The sequence below is a fragment of the Microcaecilia unicolor genome, chromosome 12 (genome assembly GCF_901765095.1).
Source record: "Microcaecilia unicolor chromosome 12, aMicUni1.1, whole genome shotgun sequence".
In the NCBI taxonomy this organism is placed as follows: Eukaryota; Metazoa; Chordata; class Amphibia; order Gymnophiona; family Siphonopidae; genus Microcaecilia; species Microcaecilia unicolor.
The window spans coordinates 3,448,827-3,466,274 of NC_044042.1; the positions used below are offsets into that span (position 1 = coordinate 3,448,827).

General features: G+C 43.5%; 1 protein-coding gene across 1 annotated transcript; it reads right to left on the reverse strand.

The window, feature by feature from the left end:
* Positions 1–6,498: 6,498 nt before the first annotated feature.
* On the reverse strand, positions 6,499–17,334 carry PPP1R15B (protein phosphatase 1 regulatory subunit 15B). Its single transcript, XM_030221040.1, has 2 exons — positions 15,046–17,334; positions 6,499–10,268 (listed from the first exon to the last, which is right to left on the reverse strand). The coding sequence occupies exons 1-2, from the start codon at positions 16,456–16,458 to the stop codon at positions 10,074–10,076; spliced, it is 1,608 nt and encodes a 535-aa protein (XP_030076900.1). The 5' UTR covers positions 16,459–17,334; the 3' UTR covers positions 6,499–10,073.
* Positions 17,335–17,448: the final 114 nt, after the last annotated feature.

Sequence of the window (17,448 nt, forward strand, 5' to 3'; positions counted from 1 at the left end):
TACTGCAATGAGATAAACCCAGGACTGGGATATCCACAATGAATATGCATGAGATAAATTTGCATGCATTGACTTCCTTGGTATGCACATCCCTCTCATGCATGTTGACTGTGGACATCTTGAAAACCCAACTGGCTGGATGTGCCACGAGAACTGAGTTGAGAAGCCCTGCCATAAACTGCCTGCACTGACCATGTGACACAAGAACCTGTTCACTGGTATTACTGCAGAGCTACTAAGTTACCACTGACGAGTCTTAGTTTGAACTGACATCCCAAAGCAGTGTGGTATTTATAGCCTTTGACCCCGATATTGAGACAGCGGGAGTTAGACTGGCTAACTCCTGCTGTTGCCAGCGAACCTCGAAATTCAAAGCCGGGGCCATATCCGGCAACCAGTATTGAATTTCTGGGGGGTTTTGTGGTGCCGCAAACATGGAGGGGCATAATTGAACAAAAACGTCTATCTCCATGGGCGTTTATCTCCGAGAACGGGTCCGTGAAGGGGCGGACCGAACCGTATTTTCGAAAAAAATAGACGTCCATGTTTTATTCGACAATTTGTGAGCTGGGCGTTTTTGTTTTTCAGTGATAATGGAAAATGAAAGCGTTTATCAAAAACGAATAAATCCAAGGCATTTGTTCGTGGGAGGGGCCAGGAGTCGTAGTGCACTGGTCCCCTTCACATGCCAGGAAACCAACCGGGCACCCTAGGGGGCACTTTTACAAAAACAAAAAAAAAAGGTAAAAGAGCTCCCAGGTGCATAGCACCCTTCCCTTGGGTGTTGAGCCCCCCAAATCCCCCTCAAAACCCACCGCCCACAAGTCTACACCATTACTATAGCCCTAAGGGGTGAAGGGGGGCACCTACATGTGGGTACAGTGGGTTTGGGGGGCGGTTTGGAGGGCTCCCATTTACCAGCACAAGTGTAACAGGTGGAGGGGGGATGGGCCTGGGTCCACCTGCCTGAAGTCCACTGCACCCCCTAATAACTGCTCCAGTGACCTGCATACTGCTGCCAGGGAGGTGGGTATGACATTTGAGGGTGAAAATAAAAAGTTGTGAAACGGCATATTTTGTGGTGGGAGGGGGTTTGTGACCACTGGGGAAGTCAGGGGAGGTCATCCCCGATTCCCTCCACTGGTCATCTGGTCATTTAGGGCACTTTTTGGGGCCTTATTCGTGGAAAAACAGGGTCCAGGAAAAGTGCCCTAAATTCTCGCTACAATCGCATATTTTTCTTCCATTATCGGCGAAAGGCGCCTATCTCTGATCGCCCGATAACCACGCCCCCATCAACTTTGTCCGCATCCGCGACGGAGTGCAGTTGAAAACGTCCAAATTCGGCTTTCGATTATACCGCTTTATTCGTTTTTGTGAGATAAACGTCTATCTCCCGATTTGGGTCGCAATATAGGCGTTTTTCTTTTTCAATTATAAGCTGGATAGCCGGTTAAGCTTACATTCATCAGCTGACTGGCTAAGTTCTAGCAGTCAATGACAGACCTGCTATCTACACGGGTCTATCTGGCTGCTAAACTTAACCGGTCAACCGCTGAAAATCAGCGGCAACTAGCTATGTCACGCGACATACCTGGTGACAGGACTAGCTGCTGACCAGGATACTCAGTGGATGATAGCCTCTTATCTCCTGCTCAATATCAGCAGATAGCTTTCTTGAGGATATTTAACTGGCCAGGTGCCGTTCCTGGTCAGTTTTTGATATGCTCATTCACAACCTATTTACAACAGTGAAATTTGGTCTTACCTGCTAATTTCTTGTCCTTAAATCCTACAAGTCCAGAACCAATGGGGTACGTCCATCTACCAGTGGATGGGAGTCAAAACCAATCAAATCCGAGTTCTGACCTACCTAGAACACCATGCAGGCAAAATCTTTCCATACTGAAATAAAAAAGAAAATAACAAAGGAACTCAGAATTTGAGAAAGTAAGACACCAAATTCTAGATAACATAAATAGGAACCGAATAACAGCAGGACAGATAAGAGGGGGACACTGGATTGGTCTGGTAGAACTCAGGAAAGGGTAATTAGCAGGTAAGATCAAATTTCACCTTCCTTATCATCCTTACCAGAATAGTCCAGAACCAATTGCATGTATCAAAGTTTTCTTGAATTGGGGTCCAGAGCGCTTAACAATAAACCATCAATACAGACATTTGAAAATAAGAAAAAAAACACAGGAATTAACACTTAGTAGAATTATCCAAAACCTTTTAGAACAACATTTTAAAAAAATGTTTATGGAAAACAGTATAAAGAGACAATTTTTTAATTGAGCACCCACAAATCCTAGACTTTGAGGAGCAAGCTTGCTTTTCTGGGGGTTTATACCCAACAGAGATTGCTGGAGCTGCTCTACTCAGGCAGTGATCCACTTACTCTTGTCTGTCGTGTCTACTGGAGTAGTAGTCTTCTTGGTGAACCCTCCCCCCTCCCTCCCGTTGTAGGGTGGGTTAAATGAGGAGGGAGAAGAAATCATGGTAAACTGCTTTTAAAACACAAACAGGTTTATTCCTTCTAAGGAAGAGGCTCTTGACCTAGTCCTTGGGACACATCTAGCCTGTCAGATGTTCAGAATACCCACAATGAACATGCATGAGATAGATTTGCATACGTTGGAGGTAGTGCATGCAAATATCTCTTTTTATTTATTTGTTTGTTCCAGTATCCCACAATTATCCAAAACAAGTTTTGGTTCAATGTGGCTTCCAGTTGACAGTCAGTAGGAATTACAGTTTCATTACAGTTGCAAATTTTTCTAGCTTTGGAAGAAAGGTGGACGAGGGGAAATATGACAGAAGTGTAACACATATTATTCATAGAGTACATAGGAAGAGGTAGTTCCAGATTTGTCTAGATTACATTTACAAAATTTGTCTAGATCATTGGTAACATATATTATCCATCTTGAAGAAGTAGGTTTTCAGTTCTTTTCTGAATTGAAGGTGGTTTGTAATGCCTCGTGTAATCTTTGGAATTGAGTGCCACCATTTCGACCCCAGGTAGCTGAAGCCAGTCATGTTGGTGGGTTTTGGGTAGGTGTAGTAGTTAGTAGCTTCTGGGCTTGCGTTTCTTGGTGTAAGTCGATTAGGTCTAACATGTAATCCGGGGCCATGCCGAACAGTATTTTGTAGATGAGGGTATTAGTTTTGAATAGTAGGTCTGGCCTTGATCAGCAGCCAGTGTAGGAGCATTAGGAGCAATAGGGTTGCTCTTTCGTATTTCAACTTTTTTAAGATTAGCTTTGCCGCTGTGTTTTGAACGGTTTGCAGCAATTTCAGTATGTTTTCTTTAAACCCTACATAAGCTGTGTTGCAATAATGTAGTTGTGGCATTAATAATGATTGTACTATGAGACAGAATGACTGGTTGGGAAAGCAGTCTCTAATTCTTTGCAGTTTCCAGAGTGTTTTGAAACATTTTGATGTGATTGCTGAAATTTGATTTTGTCAAATATGATTCCCTAATATTGTGGTACGTTTGTTGGTCGATACTGAACTTTTGGTAAGAAGTGGGGTTGTGTAGGCTGGTTAGGACCAGGAACTTCATTTTGTATCTGTTTAGTTTGAAAATTGTGGCCCAGTTTTCCATTAGATCCAGCCCTATTTTAACTCTATTCAGTATTTCTGTGATATTGTTGTTAAAAGGTACATATATGGTGACATCAGCAGCATATAAGAATGGATTCAATCCCATTTTATGCCAAGTGGACCCATCATGATTTTGAACAGTATGGGTGATATTGGGGATCCCTATGGCACCCCACATTCAGGGATCCATGATTTGACATTTTTACAATATAAGATCTAGTTTTTAGAAAGTCATTGAACCAGGCTGCCACTGCACCAGTTATTCCCATTTTGTCAAGTAGGGTTATTAGTGTATTATGGTCTATTAGATCGAAGGCACTTGACATGTCAAATTGTAGGAGGACCTTCCGGCCTTGACTTATTAGTCTTTTGAATTTTGTTATCAGGGTGGTAATTTATTTATTTATTTGTAGCATTTGTGACTCAATTTGCAGGCTCAATGTGGCTTACAGTTGCCGTAATGGTGGTTGCCATTTCCGGTTAACAGAATTACAAGTGGTATTGCGTTAAGGTGTGAACATACATTGTAACATACATGGTACATTCACGGAACATAACATAGTTACAAAAATTCAGGAGAAAATAGATCTGCCTACAGTCCCCAAGGGTCCGCTAAGAGCCTTGGATAGACTGCCCAAAATGGACGCTCCCAGATCCGAGTCCTCACTCAGAAAATAAAAGATAGAGGATGCAGCAGAATCCAATGTGGCTGCCATTCCCTCAGGCTCAGGTAGACGTATGTGACTCTGTGAAGCAATGGGGTCTGCAGATGCATCAGGAGAAAAAGAAGCCTTCAAAACAGAAAGGCAGCACCCTTACTGTCAGAGCAAAGAGAAAGTCTTTTTCTGCAACAGCTTTAAAACTCAAAACAAGTGCCATCTGCTGGCCAATTAGAAGAACCACACTTCATGAAATAATACAGTTTTCAGGCTCAGAAACCCACTATTTGGTCACACCTCCCTTCTTTAAGGGAGACCCTGGATTGTGGCCTTTTCAGTCTGCTGGTCAGGTCTCAACAGTTCAGTGTTGGGGCCGTTCTGGCTCTTTCTTCCTGAAGAGTCCTTGCCATTGCCATGTTCATTACCATTCTGGTGCTGTATGAAGTTGTATATCTGTAGGGCCAGGCTCCAACGGAGGAGCTTCCCATTTCATCTTTGTTGGTAATCAGGTGTACCCAGTACAGGAGCTGTAGCCAATGCAGTCTTTAATTTTTGGAAGGCTGCTTCACACTCTGGTGACCAGATGATTCAGGGCACTTTTCTGGCAGGCTGCACACAGTTAACACCATAGTTGTGCAATCTGCACAGGCCTTAACATATTTACATGAAAGGTACGCTGCTTTCTATCTTGATAGTCCACAGTTGTAACATAGTTTGTATCATTTAGGCCCCCTATGACCTTGTAAGGTCCCGCCCAGTTAGACTGGTTTATTCTGACATACTGGGACTAAAACAAGTACCTGCTGGCCCTCGTGAAACACAATTTTGGGCTTTACAATCATACCAGCTCTTTTGCTTAGTTTGGGCTGCCTGCAAGTTATCTCTGACAAAGCCCACAAGGTCTAATTTCTGCCATATACTAACTACATAATTACAGGGGTGTCTACTTTCACCTCCCAATGTTTTCTTATTAGGTCAAGGGGCCCTCTTACCCTCTGGCTATACAGCAGCTCAAATGGGGAGAACGTGGTAGACTCCTGGGGTACTTCTCTGAATGCAAACAGGTAGGGCAAGTACTTTTACCGCTGCAGTCTCCAGACTCTGGTCTTTAACATATGCTTTAACTAGTAAAAAAGGCCCATTTCTGTAAGAAATGAAACAGGCACTAGGAAGGTTGTCCTTTGTGTGTGTATGTTTGACAGACTGTGTGTGTGAGTGAGAGAGATAGACTGACAGTGTGTGTGTGTGGGGGGGGGTGGGGGTGGGGGGAGAAAGACACGGACTGCCAAAGAGACTCAACTGTTAATTCTGACAGGCTCAATGAAAACATGCTGGTAGCAGTATTTTTTGTTTTTTAGGGACTTTCTCACTGAACATAGAACAGGTGTTGAGTGTTAACTTAAAAGAATGGCTTGTGTACTTGGCCACTTAGAAAGGTGGAGTACATTGGAGTAAGATGACAAAAACCCATCGTGGAGAAGTGATATATTGTACTGGTATGGCTGACAGCTGGGGCATACCCTTGGTGAATGACCTGATTGGTTTTTTCAGTTACTGTGGGAACAAAGCTTGAAAGAAGATTGGAATTCCTTGAAGTCAGCCATCTTTGGTAAACTTCCTTTTTCCAGAGAACTTAATGTGGACAAATTCTTAAATTTTAACGCTTTTTTAATAGGACATGAATCTTGAGGATTGTTTTGTTTACAGTTCCAGGGTCGTCGGGCCTCCCTTCCTCCCACTGCCAGCCCCCCTGCTTACAATTTTTTTGAAGTCTCACTTACCCAGTCGGGGTTACAGCGGATGACGGCAGCAGCAGCATCGGTAAACGGCGTACAGGCTTGGGCCGTCTCTCTCAGCTCTGGTCCCACCCTCATTTCCTGTTTCCGCAAGGGTGGGACCAGAGCTGAGAAACAGATGGGCTGAGCCTGTATGCCATTTACCGATGCTGCTGCTGCTGCTGCTGCTGCCGCCGCCACCGTCATCCGCCGTAACCCTGACTGGGTAACAGACTTCAAAAATCCGTAAGGAGGGGGGCTAGGGTGATGCGCCGAGGTGGGGGGGGGTGTGTGGTTTCTGTGGTGCCGCGCTTAAGGGAGCGGCGCACTGACAGCTGATTCCCAGGCAGGGGGGGAGTAGGGAAACACACTCCGCTGCATTTTTTAGCATTATATCTTAGATGCCAAATTCTGTACCAATCTACATCTTATAAAGAGGCAACAGAACGTGTTTCTAGCAAATACTTTTTATTACAGTTTACACATTAATCTTTCTAGTTTTGTACACAAATATAATTTGTTAAATACAAAATAGCCTACTGGCTGTAATCAGATCTGGTACAATTAGTAAAATGCTTGTCTTGAGTGTGTATAAGCATCTTTCTTCAGACATATATAAAAATAAAATCTGAGAATTAGTCAAAGTTTTAATTTAAAATCTAGGATATAAATTAGAACTATTTTTCCCTTGACATACCTCAGCTATGATTATCAATGCCAGGTACCTCAGAATATTGAATCATATTGTGGGACAAAAATTGGAATTCAAGCTGTTTTGTTGAATGAAGGTGTCTGTCCCTTGAACAATGAGCTGCTGAAAGCAAAGGCAAGTTATTAGAGCCAACCAAGTCCCATTATGAGCTGACACGATTCTGTACATTTCTGCCCCTATATCACCAATGCCAAAAACATTGGTCCTTGAGATCCAATAACTTACAAGCAGGTTCACAAAAAAATTCTATGATGTGCCCTTTAAAAATAGTAACTCTCAATCTAGCCTTTTCAAGCCCAAATCAACCAGTCTGGATTTTAAGCCACAATAAATAAGAGATAAAGCTGTTTGCATAACTGTGGGCAGCATGAAAACCTAAATCAGCCAACTAGGCTAAGGTGAAAAGTTCTGCCCTAGAGAACAAATAATCAATATCGTTTGTTGTAATGTTAAATTAAAAGAAGGCAATTCTGATGGTTCACTATCAGCAGCAAAAGATACCATGTAGAATTTAGATTCACATACCAGATTAGGTCTTCTGCTGCCTGGGCCATCAAAGGCAGCCTTCTCAGTCCTCCGGCAAGAGGGAAGGTAATCCTTGTTATACTATAGCCAGTACTTACTGACTGAATTTAGGGTTCATATTTGCAAGCTCTTTGTTAGCCTTCCTCTAAGTGTAATATTGAAACCAAAACTGGTACATCAGTGCAATGACTACAGGCTAAGTGAAGCAGGAGTACGATATAAGATGGGAGGACAACACCAGGTAGTTGTAAATACCAGCCTCAATTCTACAAGCCCAAAAGAGCAAGCAAAAATACTAGACCCAAAAAATGCTGCCAAGCTCTTGCTGGCAAATTGTTCCTTTTCAAAAGGATAGCAAGAATTTTTAACAGTGGGAATTTCAGATATTTTCTCATACACAAGGCAAAAATTTTGTGCAACTCTAAATCCTGCTGATACTGAAAATAGCTGTTGTGGAGGCTGGAGGTAACAGTCATAAAATGCATTCACCACCATACAAGAAAACTACATGTACAGTGGAAGAGAACATGGTGACATCTATGACCAAGACAAGTCAGTTCTGCTTCTATAAATGTAGGTTTTATTCCTTCTACAGAGTAAGGCAAATGGCTCCTCTTTTAGCTACTCTGGAATACACCATATGTTTTGAGCTAATTAAACATTTTAAGGTGTGTTCGTTATGACATAAGACTTCCTAGTCTTTTCAATAATTCACACTAGAGGTACAAAAAAAAAAAAACAACTTCAATTTTGCTTCTATTTAAGCCAGAAATGTTATTTGTGTCAAGTACCAGAAATCAGTTTAAGCAAAATCCTATTTTAAACATATGATAAAATAGGGCTCCTGCTACTACTGTACCATCAAATTCAAAAGTGCAAGCTTTAGATGTTATCAACTTTGGACTAAACCTAGTTCTAGGTTTATGTACCCACATTAAAAAGGAAACCCACAACACAAACACTCCTTTAGGGATAGTCCTGTGGCCAAGACAGATGTATAATATACTTCTCCTTCAACCCAATAACTTCGAATAAAACATATCCCACTTCAGTCTCTAATTTGTTAGAAACAACTTAGAACAAAATAAAACCTGTGAGTTTCTTCCCCAAATCACTGGAAAAAGTATTTTCAAACATTTCACAAATGGTTCTCTGACAAAGGCAGCAGGTAGTTTAGGATCAATTATTCATATGTTCAAATGCAAGAAAATGTTACCAACTGAAGTATACATCAATACTTTTTCATAGATTTCATGCAGATAGATCGTCACCAAGAGGGCAATGGCAGCCAAAGTAGCTCTTCTCTTCAGTTACCAACTTATATCTGTAAAATAAGGAAACCAGAAATTTCTTTTGTGCATCTTAATTTTTAAATCCTATATGCCAGCCCCAGGACAGCACAGCACTAATCAATCCGCAAGATCAGCACTATGTTGCAAAATGATGGCTGACAGAGCTCCTGTGGAAAGTTAAAACAAATGTTTAAAAACATTGGGGTGGGGGGAATTGTGTTCCTAGCTATTGGACCAGTGTTGCTACTTGTATGATTAGGTAGATTAAATACAAAAGAAACCCACCAAACACACACACCACTGGTTTTAGAATATCTAAAGTAGGTATTGAGTACTTGCCCTCTGTCTCTCCAACAGGGCTGGAAAGGCCCCCTAGAAACTAGTTGTGTTCTCATGTGGATAGTGAAAAGTATGCTCGTTTTCCCTCAATAAAAATTGAGGGAACATTATTCAGCACAAGCCTTCACCCACAACCTAACAGGTAAGGTACCATAAAGCAAGGAATTCCCTTAATGACATACTCTCATCTAGAGTTAAAGGCACAAATATAAGACATAAAATAATTGCAAGTGTAATTTAAAATCCAACTTATTCATACTTTTAATTTTAAAAAAAAAATCACATGTATAGTTTAGAGACTTGAGATAGCATTACTTCACTGTGGACAGACAACTCTGCAGTCTTGGGCAGGGGAAGTGCATTTCAGAAACAGAATTCACCAACTGTCAGTTGATCTAAGCATCCATTATGGTAAGAAGTGATAGCAGCTCACAAACAGGACTAGTCCTAAAATGCTGGCTGGAGAAAGCAGCTTGGCAGCTGTAGAACACCTACTTGAGTGAAAAGCCAGGGACAGTTATCCAGCCTCAGCTTATGAGAATTTGTACAACTGGCTTACTCCTTAGTGGGAATATAAAAGTGGAGGTAGACATAACTTAAAGCAGAGCGTCCCAAGCTTGTCCTGGCGCAAGTTCCAAGGATAGCCATAATATGCATATACTAGACATCGTGGGTATCCTGAAAACTGGGGGGGGGGGGGGGGGGGGGGGGCAGTCACCTGGACACGTTTGGGAAGCCCTACCAAAGAAAATTGTTGTAAATATGTAAGAGAAAAGACTAAAAGGAAAAAAATTAAAACCAGTAAGACTTTCCTAGCATTCTTAGTCTTAGACTTCAGCTCCAAACAATAGGAACAACAGAGGAAGTTTTACTAAATTCTGAACCCTGTTTGTACATATATGCTTCCTAGTTCTATATCCAAAGAAGAGGATAATTGTAACTGAGCACCAGGCTTCCAGATCCATTGTCATACCACAAAGGGCCCGACCTTTGTGGAGGACCTAAGTAAATGGCATTGAAAGGTGCCACATACACAAGACAACTGAAACTACACAAACTCTGTCCAGCTGTAAATCCAGCAAAGTAGTAATATATATTGCAGTCATTTGCAATGACAGCTTCAGAGACTGAAATCATTGCATCTGATGTTGTCTCGTTAGCTGCAGCCCTTCTGCAATTGGTCCAGTATTTTCTGTCTATGTTCTGTTGACAAGCAGTATCCAATTGCTTCTTCTGTTTCTTGAATACGTTTTTGGAATCTGCATCTGTCCCGAGCAAATTCCTCCCAGCATCCTTTCCGATCCTCTTCATCGCTGACATAGTACTCAGTAATTTTATCAAGGAAAGTTACCTATAAGCATAACAAAAGAAAAAAGGGTTAAGTATCTAAGGATTTTATTTTTTGTCTAGCAGGTGTTCTTCCTACTCTTAGGACCAGAGCTAGGATAATGAAAACATTAACCTTCGTTTCCAGTGGACTAGGATCTTGTCCTTCCTCACCTCCATGCCTAGGCCCAGATGCACAAAGGTCCCCGTAAAGAATTCATCTTTATTTCCACCTTGGTAAAAAATTACCAATTTGGAAATACAGAGCGATTCCTAAGTTGAATCGCATGCAAATGAGCTGCTCGCTGCTTTTGTGAACAGGCTCATTTGCATGAAATGGGGGTGGGGGGAAGCCAGTTACTCAGCTGAGCATGTGCAGAGCAGCCAATCATTAAACACGGCTGCTCTGCGCATTCCACTGATGGCTTTCATACAAACAGACAAGCTGCATGTATGAAAGCAAGAAGAGATTTTTTCTTTTTTTTCCATTATTAGTCATTTACTGACTGGTTTTGCAGAAAGGAGTAGACGAGGCGGGAAGGTGACTAATATTAGCTAAAAAGTATTACAAAGTCTCTCTGCAGTTCGAGTTTTGAAAGAAATAGTTTATTGTCAGCTTGAATATTCTGTTTCTCAAGAATAACTCAGCATTCTTTGAAAAGGAGTTTAAGCACAGTGACACGGGAATACTTCGTCATCGCTGGCGCTGTATGTTTAAGTATGTGGGGCAGGTGGTTTTGTTTATTCCAGTAAGTGGTCTACAAAATCCTGAGTGGTGCAGAACGGATGTGAATCCATTTTTTTTCCTCTTCCAAAAAGTAAAAAAACAAAACAAAACAAAAAACTATGAGACACTCAATGGAAATATTTTTAAAACAAAAGGAAATACTTTTTCACTCAAATAGTTAAGCTCTGGAACTTGTTGCCAGATGATGTGGTAACAGCAGTTAGCATATCTGGGTTAAAAAAAAAAAAAAAAGGTTTGGACAACTTCCTGGAGGAACAGTTCACAGTCTGCTATTGAGATAGACATGGGGAAAGTTACTGCTTGCCCCTAGTATCAATAGCATGAATCTTACTATTTGGGATTCTGTCAGGTACTTGTGACCTGGATTAGCCACTGCTGGAAGCAGTATACTGAGCTATATGGACCATTGGTCTGATCCGGTATGGCCAATCTTATGTGAAACTTGTCTACCCAGCTGGGAGCCCTTCTGAATAACCTATTTGGGTTCTCACACAGCACCTGACCAGGGTACTTAATAGTTTATGCCCAGAATAATGTAGAGACTAAAAGTTACTGACAGAGGGGCCATTTTACTAAATCTTAGCGTGCGCTAAAAGCTGCGCATCCTATTTCATACCTATGGGCCAATTGGCACATAGTGTGCGCTAAGCTTTAGTAGAAGGGCCCCATAATTAGCTACATGAAATTGATACATCAAGGTCCAGGGTAAGTTCACCACAATAGACAACTTTATTTTTAATACCTCAGAAGCCGTTTGCCCTTTACTTATTATTATTTTTAATTTGGTTTGGAATAATTTCGAGGTTGGGGTCTTTAACAAATTACCAAGATACTACAAGAAAAAAATACAAGTTAAATATTTATTAAGATTAACTTGGGCAAAATCTACTGCTTATTGGCCACTGCTGGAAACACGATACTGTGCTCGATGGACCTTCCGTCTGCCCCAGTATAGCAACGCTTATGTTCTTATATTCTCTAAACATTAAAAAAAATTTCCAATTCACACATTTTAATACTGATATCAAGGGCTTTTAAAGTTAAAATTTTGACTTCAGTTGTTACATTAGTGATTGTTTCAGATGCCATCTGAGTCATTTTCTTCAACTGCAATTTTTATGCAACATAAGACTAAATGCATTTTTTCTTCTCCCAACTGAATTATATGTATATTTAAGAGTTACATCAGCCAGCACCCTCAACACACTCCCAGTTTCAACCCTTTACATCAGGCTACACAATTGTCTTGGGATCAATTACTTTTTTTTTTTTATTATTATTAAACACTAGGCTACACCTTATCTCTTAGTTACAATGGTTCATACACTGTATTCACTAGGAAAGTTTCCTCCGAGGGCACAACATTGTTTCGAATTTTATGATGTATCCCATGAAAAACATGAGCACAACCACCATGTGACAAGCATTAGGCACAGGTTGCAGAGGGCCAAATATTCCAAATATTTTTTAAAATATGATTTTCAGTTTATCAGCACTTATATAATCCTCTCAGTATGGAGGCTGTATATTTCTAATTATCACTAGGCCAAATGAAGAAAAATGACTGACTGCAGATACTTCCTGATGTAACAATGCTCATGATATCTGTAATCGGACTAAGTGCTTCAATTCAGTAGGACTATTCTATAAATTTTGCTTTGGACTGCCAGAAAAGACGCCCCTTTGCCATAATATATACGTAACAAACTAGGAGGCAGATGCTCAAAACTCCGGTGCTGTTCCGAACAGCCAGAAAAATACCACCAGATGAGCGTGGCGAAGAACTCGCTAATGCTCAACTCAGATGCAAATTTAGGCAAGCTCAAAGTGTTAAGCATTAGGGAGTTTGGCAGGAGGGTGGTGCCTTAGTGCATGCGCTCAAGAGACCTATGTTAAGAACAGGGTCATGTAGAACAACCCAGATTTTAACACAAGCCCATTTCTTCTCATTCCTAATATAAAGCACAAACACTCAAGTCCATCTGGCTAGTAATTTTCTATGAACCTGTCCTCAGATCTTAAAACAAAACACCCAACCTTTGCTATACTACTGGTCTAGACCACCTTCTTCTGGTAAACTTCATAGCACATTGTGTTTTACTGAGTGGTGGTGGGGGGGAACCACACAGACAAGCACCAACTAAATTTTGATGTGAGCCGAGTCCACTTAGTATTGAATGAGTAAATAAACTGTTTTTATTTATTCCAAAATTGCTCACAATTTTATAAACATGTATCATATCCCCTGTGTAATCTTGTTCTTTTCTAATAGAGGAGTTGTTCCATCCCCTTTATCAGGCCACTGGAAAATGGGACAAAAACACACACATTCATTTTGTGACAGATGAAATTTTCTACTGAGGCAGGCTATGAATAAATCACATGCGCCAGCACATTGTCTACACCCATAAGTCAAACTTGGGTGACTACTAGAATGGAACGCAAGTACTTAATAAGACGCTTAGCATCATATTATGTAATCCCTACTTCCATGATCTCAGTAAACTATTTGCACTTGCATACTGTAACACAGCACGTTTCAATACCATGGTGTCTACGTTATTGCTATTTCCAAAGAATTCAGAGCTATCTTCATATGTTTCTCAGCTTGCACCCTAATCATTATGAATCAGATTCTTAATGATCAGGATATAAACACTACCTAGGAGTGACTGTTACAAAATATTTGAGTGAAGTGTAAAATGTTTCTTCACTAGAATGACTAATATTGCGGACTTTGATCCTGGGGAACTGGGTTCGATTCCCACCACAGCTCCTTTTGGCCCTGGGCAAGTCACTTAACCGTCCATTGCCCCAGGTACAAATAAGAACCTGTATATACTACGTAAACCACTTTGATTGTACCCACCTGAATGCAAATGAAACTAACTCCCCTTGCTATGTTTTAGTTCCCCTCAACATAAACCACTCATCCCTGAACTATCATCATTCTCAGTAGGGTGGGAAATCTTTACTTGCCTATCAAATACACATGTACTATCTGAGCTTTCAAGGACGTGAAGTGTCTTGGTACATCTCCTGCTTATTCCAGCATCTCTCCAAGTGGATTAGAATTGCGTATACCATGACAGGCATGAACCTCACTCCTAAACAATCAGCTGCAAGAGTAAGCTCAAGTAGCGAGACATCGATTTTGAACCACTAACTGAAAGAGGAATGTATTTAAGAAAAAGTCATTTTACTTTTAATTTCTTGTTCAGGTCTGCGCAAAGACAAGGCAAAAAACTGTTATAGCTATAGATCACGGAGATAGGAAATTGCCCCCTCATAAAAGCCTAACAGAGTGCTTCCATTTAAGCGCCCCAATGCTTCATGGGGAGCACTTATTCTAGAACAGCTTCTGGACACCCACGCTGACCCACTGTCAATGGCAAGCGGAAAAGGGTGTGCCTGTGTGCCATGCAACTGCATAACGAACACTATAAGCTGGGCCTGTGAGTAGGAGACACACCTTGTACAACCTTTATCCTTACATGCTATTGCACTTACGCACTCTTACAAAATAGAATATGCACCTAGAGAATTGGCTTTCACATATATTCCCTCTGGAAGGGAAGCAGGGCAGGCAAAATGATAGAGATTTTAAATAAGGTATAAATGTATAGGACGGTGGCCTTTCAAGGGATCCTATAGGAGATGAGGGAGAAAGGGCCTAGACTCAAGATTAGTCAGTCTAAAGTGGGGAATATGATGGAGCCAAGGCCAATATCGGAATTCAAAAAGCAAGGGACACATACAGAGAATTCAAGGGAAAGGAAGGGACTGTGGAGCTAAGCAGTTGGTGTGGGTGGCTAAAGTACACAGGGCACCTGGTGTCTTCTGAGATGTAAAGTCCTGGTTTTCAGCCTATGAAAAGATAATCACACAGATCTAGCAACCATACCGATATGGGTATACAGTGGAGTATTTAGCTTGTGATGCTTTTTATAGGACCTACAAGATCTGAAATGTTACTGCTTAACCTATTAGTTAATACTTAAAGACACAGAGAGGAACAGTTGCACAAAAATGTAAAGTCATATGATCAATATACCTTCTTTCGCTTTGCTTCTCGAGGAGGACTTCCAGGTTGGTCAGTGTTCAGGATCCCAACTCCATGGTTCTCTTTTGGCTGCACCCAGTAGGGCAAAACACAACACTGTGAATTAGCTAAACCCAGCCCAGTCCGATTGTTCTGCTTTCTTACTGCAGTCTGAAAGGTGGCTTTAAAATGTAAAGGATTATAGGGATCCTCACAATTACTAAATGAGTTCCAAAGTTTGAGGTTTTCAGCCTCATCTGCACTTTCTTCCGAATCATCGTCCTCCTCTCCAGAACTGGAAAACTGAGACCCTGGAGGGCTTTCACGCCACGAAGCATCCTGAACGTCAGACTTGGGAGACACATCCTCTAACACACATGCATCAGTCTGAATTGTTGCTGTAAAGTTCTGGGGATTATAAGGATCTACATTGGAAAACGAGTTGCAGAGAAGCAGGTTTCCAAAGTCTTGGTTTCTACTGTCACAATCAGACAGAGTACCTTCACTGTTGAAGCCATCATCATCACAATCCACCTCTTCCTCCTCCTCACTGTCCCAGTCTTCTTCAGAATGTGAACTGGAGTCCTCCTCATCACTGGAAGCAGCCCCCAAAATATAGCTAATTAATTTATTGTTACACACAGGTCTTGCAGAAACAGGCAAGTCTTCCTCAACGCATGTCTGTCCTTCCACAGCTGTTTGACAGCTGTTAGAATAGCTCTGGCCGGGCTGCTCAGCGGGGCTCTCTTTGCCCTGGGGGTCTTCAGGTGTAAACGATTTCTGCCCACCCTGGTGGAGCCCCTGGTCTGAGTCAGCCTCTGGCTTAGCGTTTAGCAGCCCTTCTTCCAAGCTGCAGTAGCCGTGGTCTTGGTCTGGGCTGGGCAACACCTCCACCCTGTCCTGGAACAGAAACTGCAGCCGTTTCATCCTGAGCTGCTGGATTTCTGGCACTTGCTCTTTCCAGCGTTCCCCCTTCTTCACTTCGCACAGGGCCTCCTGCAGAGCGCTCAGATCCCCGCACAGGGTGTAGCCAGGGCCCACCCAGCTCAGACCCTGGGCCTGGCCCACCCCGGGGCCCAAAACGTAGGAGACCATATTGTTTATGTGTCCGTCCAACAAGTCCGCTTCCCAAAAGCTCAGCTGGTCCTTGGAGGCCACCAGGAAAGGGTGGTGGTGGGAGGAGGCGGCCTCCGGGCCTAGGCAACCCCGCAGACCCTCCTTGGCCTGCGGCTCCTCGTCCTCCTCCTGCAGCGCTGCGCCCGGGCCCAGCACAGACAGTCGCCCCATCAGCTGCAACCAACGGCCCGGCACCAGGCGCTCCAGGAGGAGCCGACACAGGTGACCCAGTAGCTTCAGCCACCAACTGCCCTGCGCGGCCCGTTTCTCCGCTCTGTCCACGGGGGTTGCGCCGACCGCCGGCTCCATCGGCAAAGGAATTCACTCGCTCGCTGTAGAGAGAGTCCGTCTAGCGCCAGGAGAGGCCTGGGCCGCCTGGGCCTGTCCTGCTCACGACGCCCGCTCGGCTCGGACTCTGCCGCTGCAGCCGGGCTGCGGCGTTAATACGGGAAGCGGATGAGCTGCGACGGGCCGGGCGGTGCGGGGAGCAGTAGACGGTGGCCGAGCAGATCTCCGGGTAAAACGCCATCCCGGCCGGGAAAGAGACACGGAAGGGGCCCGCGGAACAGAGACCAACAGACGGGGGCGGCCACTGCCAGGCTCAGACCCGCCGCGGCACCATCACAGGACAGTCCTCGGAACGCAGGCGGCCAAGGGCGGCGCGAGGGATGTTCTCGGCGGTTGGTCACCCCCTCACAAGCGGCGCGAGAGCTGTTCTCGACGGCTCGCGACCCCTTCACAGGCGGCGCGAGGAGGAGGATGTTCACGGCGGTTGGTGACCCCTCTCACAGGCGGCGCGAGAGCTGTTCTCGACGGCTCGCGACCCCCTCACAGGCGGCGCGAGGAGGAGGATGTTCACGGCGGTTGGTGACCCCTCTCACAGGCGGCGCGAGGCAGCGGCTGCTGTTGCTCCTACTACTTAGCTGCACAGAACGACGACACAGTGGTACGTGCGTTTCCCTTTGAGAACAAGACAGCTGACAGTGACTGAACGCCCCTTAGACAAGATGGCGGCGAGGGAAAAAGGAAAGTAAGTAGTGGAAATACAAGAACCTCCGTGTTCGCGCAGGGGCGGAGTCTTCTCCTGGTGACTGACTACCCCTGTCATATATAGTAATTGTTGCGTTAGGCCGGACTCCCCTGCTCTCTCCTTTATCCGCCTCCTCCAGGTCATTCTTTGCCAGCCCAGTTTCGCTCAGGCCCCGCCCGCGTGCGCGGAAAGTTGCATCAGCCGGCCTTGTGGTGCGCATGCGCGGCTCCGCTCTCCTGCCTCCTCGAGGGAGCTGCGCTGCAACGCGC

Bases quoted from the DNA above. Each gene is read 5' to 3' on its own strand.
- PPP1R15B (XM_030221040.1), bottom strand. From the start codon at position 16,458: ATGGAGCCGGCGGTCGGCGCAACCCCCGTGGACAGAGCGGAGAAACGG. The intron at 10,269-15,045 runs GTATATTGATCA...TTATGCTTATAG, and splicing joins GAGAAGCAAAGCGAAAGAAG to GTAACTTTCCTTGATAAAAT.